The sequence below is a fragment of the Salvelinus fontinalis genome, chromosome 9 (assembly GCF_029448725.1).
Source record: "Salvelinus fontinalis isolate EN_2023a chromosome 9, ASM2944872v1, whole genome shotgun sequence".
Lineage (NCBI taxonomy): Eukaryota > Metazoa > Chordata > Actinopteri > Salmoniformes > Salmonidae > Salvelinus > Salvelinus fontinalis.
Window position 1 is genome coordinate 9,977,398 of NC_074673.1, and position 12,458 is coordinate 9,989,855.

General features: G+C 41.9%; 2 protein-coding genes across 2 annotated transcripts in view; one reads left to right on the plus strand and one right to left on the minus strand.

Annotated features, from left to right (window-relative positions):
• Positions 1-1,916: 1,916 nt before the first annotated feature.
• Positions 1,917-5,825, minus strand: LOC129862035 (YY1-associated factor 2-like). The gene is made up of 4 exons (XM_055933350.1): positions 5,687-5,825; positions 5,245-5,370; positions 3,977-4,129; positions 1,917-3,666 (listed from the first exon to the last, which is right to left on the minus strand). Exons 1-4 carry the CDS (start codon positions 5,710-5,712, stop codon positions 3,423-3,425), a joined length of 549 nt encoding a protein of 182 aa, XP_055789325.1. The 5' UTR covers positions 5,713-5,825; the 3' UTR covers positions 1,917-3,422.
• Positions 5,826-6,182: 357 nt separating this feature from the next.
• Positions 6,183-12,458, plus strand: part of LOC129862037 (periphilin-1-like) — a 36,415-nt gene continuing 30,139 nt past the window's right edge. Inside the window, exons 1-4 of the mRNA XM_055933354.1 lie at positions 6,183-6,373; positions 6,542-6,615; positions 11,603-11,664; positions 12,199-12,441. Coding sequence (XP_055789329.1) covers position 6,615; positions 11,603-11,664; positions 12,199-12,441 — 306 coding nt within the window. The 5' untranslated portion in view covers positions 6,183-6,373; positions 6,542-6,614. The remainder of the gene's footprint in view (positions 6,374-6,541; positions 6,616-11,602; positions 11,665-12,198; positions 12,442-12,458) is intronic.

The following is a 12,458-nucleotide window of genomic DNA, read 5'->3' on the forward strand; positions in this document are numbered from 1 at the left end:
ATTTATAAAACCCTTTTTAAATAAGCAGTTGACACTAAGTGCTTGTACAGAAACCCAGCCTAAAACCCCAAAGAGCAAGCAATGCAGACATAGAAACATGGTGGCTTGGAAAAACTCCCTAAAAAGGCAGGAACCTGGGTACAAACCTAGAGGAACCAGGATCTGAGGGCTGTGCCAGGTGGAGATTATAAGAGTAGGTGGTCATTAAGGCCAGATCGTTCTTCAAGACGTTCATAGATGTCCAGCGGGGTCAAATAATAAACACATTAGTTATAGAGGGTGCAGCAGCTCAGCACCTCAGGAGTAAATGCCAGTTGGCTTTTCATAGCCGAGCCTTCAGAGGTCAAGACAGCAGGTGCGGGAGAGAGAGAAGAGAGAGGGAAGGGAGGGAGGGTTGAAACCGCAGGTAGCATGACCGGTGAAGGTTCCACAGCCGCAGGCAGAACAGCAGAAAATGGTCCAGCAGCACGACCAGGAAGACTGGGGACGGGAACAACCAAGAGTTGTCGGGCCAGGTAGTCCTGAGGCGTGGTGCTAGGGCTCAGGTCCTTCAGAAGGGGAGAGAGATAGATGGGAAAATTAGAGGAAGCATACCTAAGATCACACAGGACACCAGATAAGACTGGAGATTTACCCAATATAGGACAGACTGACCCTAGCCCCCCATTTTTTATGTTTGTCAAAAGAGAGATCAGGGGCCTCGCGAGTGGCGCAGCGGTCTAAGGCACTGCATCGCAATGCTAGAGGCGTCACTACAGATCCGGGTTCGATACCGAGCTGTGTTGCAGCCAGCCGTGACCGGGAGACCCATTGGATGTTTTTATTTTGATCTGAGAGCAGATTTCTTTGTTTCTTGGGACCTAGAACTAGCATCTCTGTTTTGTCCCGAGTTCTAAAGTTAAACATTTGCCGCCATCCATTTCCTTATGTCAGAAACACAGGCTTCTGGGTAGGCAATTTTGGGGCTTTTCCATGTTTCATCAAAATGCACAGCTGTGTGTTGTCTGCATAGCAGTGAAAGTTGATATTGTGTTTCCAAATGACATCACCAAGAGGTAGCATATCAAGCATTAGGATCCCCTTCAATACAGGGTTAATTTGTCATGGCATGGACTCTACAAGGTGTTGAAATCGTTCCACAGGGATGCTGGTCCATGTTGACTCCAATGCTTCCCACAGTTGTGTCAAATTGGCTGGATGTCCTTTGGAAACCCAGCAGCGTTGCAGGTTTTGACACAAACTGGTGTGCCTGGCACCTACTACTATACCCTATTCAAAGGCACTTCAATCTTTTGTCTTGCTCATTCACCCTCTGAATGTCACACCCACAATCCATGTCTCAAGGCTTAAACATATATTTATTAACCGGTCTCCTCCCCTTCATCTAAACTCATTGAAGTGAATTTAACAAATGACATCAAAAAGGGATCGTAGCTTTCACCTGGCCAGTCTATGTCATGGAAAGAGCAAGTATCCTTATTGATGGTGTCGAAAGCGGCACTAAGGTCTAGGAGCACGAGGACAGATGCAGAGCCTTGGTCTGACGCCATTAATAAAGGTCATTTACCACCTTCACAAGTGTATAACAGGAAGCTAGTTTCTTGTGATTTTTTTGGGGCGGGGGGGGTTTAGTGGTGCCACTCCATCTCGGGTATTGTGTAAAGGTTACATGTAGATCCTTTTTGTATAACATGACAGCTGTCAATGCATTTTCCAAATGACAGTCTCCCGTGTGAGGAGCGTAGAAAAAAAATATGGTGAGGACCCATCTGCCATAGCCTCGTAATTAGCAGACGGATTATCGCACCGCGCTACCCTTGTGTGGTAGCTAACCATTCACCTAAGGTTGCGAGATCAGGCGGCTTGCGAGGCTACATCTGCCACCCACTCTGAACAAGAATTGAGGATACTCAGTGTGACTGATAAATCGATCAATTCGATTTTATTTCACAACATAAACTGTTGATGATAACATGCTAGACTAGAAAATTCTGGAAGAGAAACTAATACCGTTTCATAATTTTTACTCAAACAATATTATTAGACTGTAACACAATAATTGAGATTCTCATTGACGTACATAGAACATGTCTGGCTATAACCAGTAACATAAAACAGTGATATGATTTAGTAACAGGTGCAGTAAAATGTTAGCTGAACTACAAAATAATGCTTCATAAACAATGAGACAGTTTCTGGGACACAGATTAAGCTTTGTCCTGGACTAAGAAGAAGCATGTTCAATGAAGATTCTCCATCAAAAGTGATTTTGAGTCCAGGACTAGATTTAATTTGTGTCTGGGAAAGTGGACCAATATCTTCTTCATGAATCAATGTACACGATATACCAGCAGGTGCAAACTATCTGCTGCTAACAAAATTTATCTTTTACAATCAAGAGGTAGTCCACTTGCTTCATATTTCACCTCATAATTAGAGTTGTTGCTAAATTCCTGTCACATTCCCAAAATTCCCAGTTTTCCTGAAATCTCAGTTGGAGTAATACTGAATGTCCTACTTATTCCCTCTTGATTCCGGGAATGTCACAACCGTGATTAGTGGAAAACATACAGACTTTGGGTAAGTTACCAGAAATTCGCAACCCTACTCATAATGCATATTCGTATTCCTCTGTAGCAAAAAAAATTGTTTACTCTGCAATAGTCCACATTGTTGAGATAGAAGCCGACCACTGACGAGTGATGACACTATTAACACTGAGGTGTTGTAAGTACATCACATGGCATTATTCAGTTGTGCATCCAGGGTTCATTCAACACTAATATATAATATATATAATAATATATGCCATTTTAACAGACGCTTTTATCCAAAGCGACTTAGTCATGCGTGCATACATTTTTACGTATTGGGTGGTCCCGGGAATCAAACCCACTATCCTGACGTAGCAAGTGCCATACTCTACCAACTGAGCTACAGGGGACCAACACCATCAATACTGTTACAGCTTCAGTTCAGTTCACTCAGGTTGATTTCATCAGGGCACAACATAAAACATTTTAAAACGTTGTGCAACAGAAAACAAATATGAGTGTTTCTTATTGGACAGGTCCAGGTATCACGCACCTTTCTAGCTTCAGTCCTTTTTTCTTTTGTTTGGTGTCTACTGAACACAACCCAGATCTTGGCTGAAACCAATACGTTGATGATACTCAGCGTCCTCCCAGCACCAAAAGCTCAGTCATTATACTTGCTCATCACAGGAAAGCAGTGTAGTATCCAACCCAATTGGAACTGGTGGTGGTATTTACGCATGTTGGGGTGAGGAGTACCAGACACGGGGTTGTTGCATTGGGTGTAATCTTCCATGCTAGAATTGTATGCAATATTCAGAGACACACTTGTCTTGTTCCATGAGACCAAGTTGGGTGAGTAGGGAGGAAATGGGGGAGGGAGTAGGGTTAGTGAGTCTCTCCGTTAACCAACGAGCCCTCCCCCCGAGGTGAGGACGACCGTGACACCCCCCTTTCAGTGTTGTCAGAACTAGTGTTGCCGCTCTGGCTGTGCTGGTCTGCCGAGGCAGCACTGGAAGGAGTGGAGGCGGGCTTGGTTTTCTCCTTAAAGTCTGTGATTATGACTGTCAGGTCGCCCACCGTAACCTCCAGGTGCTGGGCACTGCTCCGGTCCACGTTTTTTAACCTGGGCCTGGGAGGGGAACAGAGACAGAGAGGGGATGGATATAAATGGTCATTAGAAGAACAGGAGGAGGGGTCAATAGTATGACTGGTAAGGGTACTAAGAGCAGGAGGGGTCAATATTATATTAGTTAGGGTACTAACAGGGAGAGGTCAATAGTATGGCTAGTTAGGGTACTAACAGGGAGAGGTCAATTGAATGATTTTGATGAAATGTAATAATCATGTAAATCATTGCACTAATATAAGATGATTGAAATCTTCTTCAACATTCATAGTATCTTTGCAAATATGTTGTTCAAACATAGGTTCCTCCTTACCTCATCTTCTTGTGGCTGTTCTTTTTCAGTGTTGGTTCCTTTTCACTCTTATCTTTCTCCGATTTCTCCTTCTTCTCTTTTTTGGGTTGTGTGGGTGAAGCAAACTGTGGAGTGACTTGCTGGGCGACAAGTTGGGAGACAGGGCGAGGCTTCCTAAAAAACAGAAACAAGTTTGACTATTATTATTTACCCTGCCTTTATGTACATATCTACCTTGTACCCCTGCACATAGCCAGCAGATTCCAACCATACCGTTTACATCGCAGCAATGGTAGTGTCAGCCAATCAGCTCTTTTGTTGTTCAACACTACACACCAATCCATAATGGCGGCTGTGGCTACTGCTAGCTAACATGAGGATGAAAAGGGCAGTTTTCCAAGAAAACTAGCAGTATTTCTTCAGCGTATTGCGCCGGCTTCACGGTGTCTTAATGTAACCATGATTGCATTCCAACCCCAGTGCAGCTCAGTGTAAACAAGCGTAAGGGAATCTGCTGGCTACCCTGCAGTGATCTGGTACTGGTACTCCCTGTATATAGCTTGATTCTTGTGTATTTTATTCTGTGCTACTATTTGTATTTTTCTTATTTTTAACTGCATCGTTGGAAAGGGCTTATAAACAAGCATTTCTTGGTAAAGTCTACATCTGTTGTATTCAGCGCGTGAGACAAAATCTATTTTATTTGAATATTAAGCCATTAACAGAATTATGCACTGCATATTTATGAACACTGGACACGTACAGGGGTCCTGTTTAACTAGAGTCCTATTGTATGATGTATTTTATTTCTTTATTTAACCAGGTAGGCCAGTTGATAACTCGTTCTCATTTACAACTGTATGCATTGTATGGTAAAGTGGACTACCATGAGGAAACACACTGCACATAGACAAATACTGCACAGGGACAACATCTTACAGGGTACAGTGTTGACAACTGACTACTTTCAACTGGAAAATGTTCCTGATCAATTTTGCATCCCAAATCGAAATTTTTGTTTTACCCCTTTATTGAATATATATATATATACACACACACAATTGACAATCTGACACACTAAATGGACCATAGAATCTGTCAAATAATGTTCCCAAATTAGAAGTGTCTCATTCAGACTAACCACTTGAATTTGGGCTATGATATTACAATGATTGATGAGTCCTCTGTTGTAGCTTTAGCAGCCTGATTGATAAATTACAGCTAATAGTAATCACTGCCTGTATCTATAGTCTGAAACTACCAGGACATAATTTCTTTGATTTTCTTACCGTGTTGACGTTCCCTTTCTGACATCGCACATCATGCACTTGAAAGCTTCGGCGGTGTTCCTGAACGTACAGACGCTACAGTCCCAGTATCCATCGTCCGAGGAGGGCTTGGGTTGCCGCTTCGGCCTTCAAAGAAAACACGCACACAGAGATGGGGCCCAACACTGTCAACATAGCCATTTAAGCTAATATATTAATGAATGCGCGTATAAAAAATATATATATATATAAAAAAACACAACAATACAAACGAATCTTATTTGAGTCGAATGATCAGATTCGTCCCATAAAAGAGCCAATCCACCGCCATGTTGATACAATGTAGCTAACTAGCTAGCGGCGCTACTCATCCATTGGTCGCGCGCTCTGTTTACAAGTGTTCATCACATATTTAGGCAATTTTTCAATATAAATATACTTATAAATATATAGGTATTTTTACCTTGTGGGGCTCTTCTTGTCTCCCATCGTATAAAACCTATATTTCTTTGAGCTCAATATTGGTTAATTTGACAGGCAAATGAACAAGCCGCTCTCTCAGTTGTCCTGAAAACTCCAGTCGAGTCGAGGGATGATGATCACGTGGTAAAGCCTATCCAATCATTCTGAATGCGCGCACACACACACACACACACACACACACAATGTCATAAAATTGTTCCACATTCTGCATTTTACATCTAGTTGCAGGGAATTTGTACATATTGCGGGTACATATACATTCTAATGGAAAAGCGAGGCATAATTCCCCCTTAGCCTTTCCTCAATATATTTGATTGCATTTGTAGAATATATTAATACTTATATTTTAGAATGTATGAATACTTCTGGATGTGTATGTGATAGCTGCCAACATAATGGTTTTGCGTGGCATCATATAGTGTAGTCAAAGGCCCGAACGTCACCATTCCAGAACGGTAGGTGGCGGGATACTTCATCGTAGCATATTGCACTTCACCAATCAACAACGAAGAGCTAGGATTTTGGTGGCGTTTGTTGTCGAAAGTTGCACGTGCAGAAAGGCTAAACAATATCTTCTATTTTATTGCCCCCCCCCCCCCCCCCCCCCCCAAAAAAAAAAACAATGCAAGACTACCTTTAATACTAATACACAGAGCAGGTTCAGCCGGTAAGTTCGTTTTTCATATCAACAGCTTCAGTGCAAGCTAGCATATGTTTGTTAAGCTAAGTTAGCTACTAAGCTAGATATACAACATTGTATGAATCGTCAGTTTTTGAATATCTATCACATTTGTATCAATACTGCATAGACAATTCAATTACTACATATTTGCAGGTTTTACACCATCCCACACCATATCCCCCTGAGGAGCCCTTCATCATCATCATCATCATCAACAACAACAATAAGTAAGTTAGCTAGTTACAACTCCACCGAAGTAACTGGACAATCGGTGTGTATGCAGGGACAGTTATAATGAACCCATACTTTCATGGTTTGATTTGCCATATCTGTCTTTTTGCCAGAATATAACATGGATTTCCTTAGTTCACAAACTGCCTGTACTAACCGCACAAAGTTACTGTCTAATGGTGCATTCATGTGCTCGTGGGAAACTGGAAAGTTGTAAGTCTGACAAGATTGTGTTGAAGTGCCTTTGAATTCGGACCAATTCTTCAACCAGATTTTAGCTAGCTTGATATTACCTCAGCATGACCTCAGTCTCGTACTTAAATGTGCAATATGCAGAAATCACTCTGTCATTCCCTGGTTGCTAAAATTATAATAGTTTGCCTAATTTCCGTTTATGACAAAACGAGCAGTCATTGTGTAGATAATCATTGCACTATCTAAACCGCTGTGAAATATCTTTTCCATAACCAAAAACATTGTATTTTCAGCTGTTTGAAGCTGGTGTACAAAACCGTAAGTAAAAGATGGCAAAACTGACAACAGAGTGTAGAAATAGTGCACATAGAACAGATCTACCACTTCTTAGACAATCTTTCAATGAGAATGACAGAACTATAACTCACATTTCTATGTGAATTTGGTAAAAAAAATCGAATCAAAGTTTATTTGTCATGTGCGCCGAATACAACAGGTGTAGTAGACCTTACAGTGAAATGCTTACTTACAAGCCCAAACAAACAGTGCAATTTAAAGTAAAAAAAAAAAAAAAGGTATTAGGTAAAAATAGATAAGTAAAATGCCGGTGAAAATAACAGTAGTGAAAAAAGTTACATGTTGTAGCAGTCAAGACTTTACAGGTGAAGCGTCAAGGATTTCATTGCCGAACGTAGGATTACAGCTTCTTGTCAGACAAGTGTTGAATATTTTTCATCAAGGTAAATTCTTTAAAAAAAAAGTTTTTGCATTTAGTAGATTTTGGTTGAACTTTTTTCCAAGTCTCCTACCGACAGTTAGCCCATCGCCATCCACGCACTGATAGCGCTCCTATTTAGTACCCCTAGAATTTGGTTGCTTTGTGCTTCTAATTAGACCAGTCCCACCATGGTGATGTGGTCCAACGAGACTTCGAAACCAGGCTAGCTTGCGCTGCAAAGCTAGTTTACCAGACTAGCTAACGGCAGGGTAGCCTAGTGGTTAGAGTGTTGGATTAGTAACCGAAAGGTTGCAAGTTCAAATCCCCAAACTGACAAGATACAAATCTGTTGTTCTGCCCCTGAACAGGCAGTTAATCCACTGTTCCTAGGCCGTCAATATAAGAATTTGTTCTTAACTGACTTGCCTAGTTAAATAAAGGTAAAATAAAAAAATTATAAAAAAAAAATATGTGTCAAGGTGATATAGTGAGTGGTTGAAAGGCCAATCCTATTGCTCAAATAGATGACTTTTCCTTGTGTAATCTTAAATAGCTTACAATGATAGACTGCGACAGAGCAGGTGAATGTCAAACTGGAACATCAAAAAGTGTTGTGAAGTTACTGGCCCGATCTGGCCAGTGACTAACGAGATCCACTGGTCTAACGTTTTTACTGGCCTCGGGACAGCGGGCCATAGTTAATGTCAGACTCTGCACCTCTTTGCTTGTTCTGCCCACCATGCATCATTTGCTCCCATTGGAAATTACAGGCTGTGGTCTATCTTGGGTTTGTTATAAAAAATCTTAGCTAAACTCCTCACGGCTGATGTCAGCTAGCTTATAGCTACCGGCAAGTAAAGCATCAAATTGTATTTAATGCTACTTACAAGCTGCCTTCTAAGTAAGTAAAAAAATATTTGTGAAAAAATACACAAAATAAAGTAAAACAATTAAATAACAATAATGAGGCTATATACACAGGGTACTGGTACCAAGTCAATGTGCGGGGGTACAGGTTAGTCAAGGTAATGTGTACATGTAGGTAGGGGTAAAGTGACTGCATAGATGATAAACCTCGAGTAGTAGCAGCAAAATGGGGGTTAATGCAAATAGTCCGGGTAGCCATTATTTGGTGGAGTAGGCGTTGTCGTGCCCTCTTCACGACTGTCTTGGTGTGTTTGGACCATGATAGTTTGTTAGTGACGTGGACAACAAGGACCTTGAACCTCTTAGCCTGGGGGTTTTAAAGGGTCATTCCGCAGTTGCTACATACATCTTTGGACGTATAAATGAATGATATAAAGTCTTTGGACGGACCTCCCTTTGCCTCCAGAACAGCCTGAATTCTTCAGGGCACTTTGCTCAATTGGTATCAAGGGACCTAACGTGTGCCAAGAAAACATTCCCTCACACCATTACACCACCGCGACCAGCCTGTACTGTTGTAACCAGGCAGGACGAACATACCACGCTCAAAGTCACTTAGATCACTTATTTTGACCATTCCAACGTTCTTTCGAACAGTAACTGAATGCCTCCATGCCTGTTTGCCTGCTGTAGGGGCAAAACATTTTTGTGAATGAGGTGGCATACCTAATAAACTGGCCACTGAGTGTACAGTGAACTTGGAAAGTATTCAGACCCCCTTGACTTTTTCTACATTTTGTTATGTTACAGCCCTATTCTAACATGTATTTAACCTCATCAATCTACACACAACACCTCATAATGACAAAGCAAAAACTTTTTTCCACCTGGCAATTTGTAAAAGAATAACCTGAAATATCACATTAACGTAAGTATTCTGACCCTTTACTCAGTAATGCTTTATCTAACAAACCATGGACACGTGACTCACTGTCTGTATTAGCAACAAAAAAAAGTGATTTGGCTGGTGTACCTAATAAACTGTACAGTGCATTCGGAAAGTATTCAGACCCTTTACTCAGTACTTTGTTGAAGCACCTTTGGCAGTGATTACACCCTCGAGTCTCCTTGAGTATGGCACACCTATATTTGGGGAGTTTCTCCCGTTCTTCTCTGCAGATCCTGTCAAGCTCTGTCAGGTTGGATTGGGAGCGTCGCTGCACATCAGGTTTCTCCAGAGATGTTCGATCAGGTTCCAGACAGTCCAGGCTCTGGCTGGGCCGCTCAAGGACATGCCGAGACTTGTCCCGAAGTCAGTCCTGCATTGTCTTTGCTGTGTGCTTAGGGTCGTTGTCCTGTTGGAAGGTGAACCTTCGCCCCAGTCTGACAACCTACTCCAGAGCACTCAGGACTTCATCAAGGATCTCTCTACTTTGCTCTGTTCATCTTTCCCTCGATACTGACTAGTCTCCCATTCCCTGCCATTGAAAAACATCCCCACAGCATGATGCTGCCACCACCGTGCTTCACCATAGGGATGGTTCCAGGTTTTCTCCAGACGTGAAGGTTTGCATTCAGGCCAAGGAGTTAAATCTTGGTTTTATCAGACCAGAGAAACGTGTTTTCTAATGGTCTGAGAGTCCTTTAAGTGCCTTTTGGCAAACTCCAAGCGGGCTGTCATGTGCCTTTGAAGCCACTCCTCAGTAAGTCTGGCCACTCTACCATAAAGGCCTGATTGGTTGAGTGCTGCAGAAATGGTTGTCTTTCTGGAAGGTTCTCACATCTCCACAGAGGAACTCTGGAGCCATGTCAGTGTGACCATCGGGTTCTTGGTCACCTCTCTGACCAAGTCCCTTCTCCCCGATTGCTCACTTTAGCCGGGGGCCAGCTCTAGGAAGAGTCTTGGTGGTTCTAAACTTCTTCCATTAAGGATGATAGTTGCCACTGTGCTCTTGGTGACCTTCAATACTGCAAAAATGTTTTGGTACCCTGTGCCTAGACACAATCCGGTCTCGGAGCTCTACATACAATTCCTTCGACCTCATGGCTTAATTTTTGCTCTAACATGCCCTGTCAACTGTGGGACCTTATATAGACAGCTGTGTGCCTTTCCAAATCATGTCTATTCAATTTAATTTGGCAGGCGGACTCCAATGAAGTTGTAGAAACTACTCGGAGATGATCGATGGAAAGAGGTTGTACCTGAGCTCAATTTTGAGTCTCATAGCAAAGGGTCTGAATACTTATGTATGTTTTTGCTTTGTCACTATGGTAATGTTGTGTATATTGAGGATTTTTATTTTATTTAATCAATTTTAGAATAAGGCTACTGTGAGTACAGGCTACTGTGATTGTAAATAAAAATTAAATTGCTGCATTAGCTAGGATATTTATCATCCAATATGATTACATAGTACCTGTCTTGACTGCGTCAAACCGGGAGAAGCAAGTTTGGCTAGCTAGCTAGGCTAATCAAGACATGCCCTTTCTCGTCCTACACAATAACAAACGACTCTATTCAAAATATGGAAGTAGCAGCCTTACCTGTTGGCTGTTGGTTGTTGTACTGTAACTTATCATTTAACTTGTAATTGTCATTTTAATTCTGTCATTTTGATTTCATCTTCCATTGATTAGATACTTTTGTACATATAGTGTATGTGGACACACCTTCAAATGAGTGGATTTGGCTATTTCAGCCTCACCTGTTGCTGACAGGTGTATAAAATGGAACACACAGCCATGTAATCTCCATAGACAAACATTGGCAGTAGAATGGTCTTTAATAAAGAACTCAGTGACTTTCAACGTGGCACCGTCATAGGTTGCCACCTTTCCAAATCCTGTTTGTATAGCCTTGAAACATGGTTAATTATAATTTTCCTAGTGGTTACATTTCCCAGCTTTTCACCTAAACAGTGGTGGGGTGGCCGTTTTTGTTTAAAATGCGTGCTGGTCTATCTTTTGGTTGAAAAGGTGAAAGGTCAGTGGTGAAACGTCACAACTCGGGATGCTGAACTTTTCAAGAACTCCCAACATCATATGAACGCCCCGTTAACGTACAACACACGTGTGTGAAATGACAGCTACTTGTAAACATACAAGCAGTGGATAATTCACTTATTTGAGTCTGTGACCCTTTGGGGTAATTATTGTGCCTGGCTCGCAATCGCCTGCGATTGTATGCTTGTTGTCCCTTGCAGTGCCCAGGCGACGGAAGAGTAGAATCCGAGAGGCCTATGACGAGCACTTTTCAGAGAGCACGGTAAGTGACTGTACAAAGTACTTTTGGCGTATGTATTGTCTTCAGAGTTATTAGGCCTTAGACCATCCTTGAGGGAATTTTCAGAGATTTCCAACTTATCCAGGTTATTTCTTGCATAGCCATTTATACCATATACCAGGGTATTTCAAAAATTAGATGGTATGATTTTCAATACCGTTTAAAATAGAAAAAAACAATTTCTTTGTGGGGGGGTACCACCACCTCAAGGGTGCTGCTGGTTCCGTGCTACGCCACTACTTATATCTAGAAGTGAAGTATAACTAAGAAATCGATGTGGAAGCTCAGGGTTCCAGCTATGCATTTGGTTTGCTAAGTGTCAAGATATCAAGCTTCTTGGTTACAGCAGAGACATTCAATCCCCTCCTGGATTGTTGAAATGGCGCCCCTTGTGTGCACATTCTGTAATGCGGTATACCCAGGTATGGTACAGAAATGGTATGAAAATCTGGATACCGCCCTGCACTCTTGTTTTTTGATTGAACTAATCCATGTCATAATGCTTATTTTCTTTAGGTAACATACCCAAGAATTGTGAGTGCTGTCGAGAGGAGGACGGCTGTGACAAGACCGGAGCAAGACTATGACAGAGAATTTGAATATGAAACCAATCAGTATAGCGGCATTCAAAGTTACCATGATGATGACCACAGAGGATACCGTAGCGACAGGATACACACAGGAAGTGATCGAGGATACCATGGAGACAGTACACCCATAGGAAGCATCCGAGTGAGGAATTCCCCACCTCCCCGACAAGTGGGTGAAGCTTTATT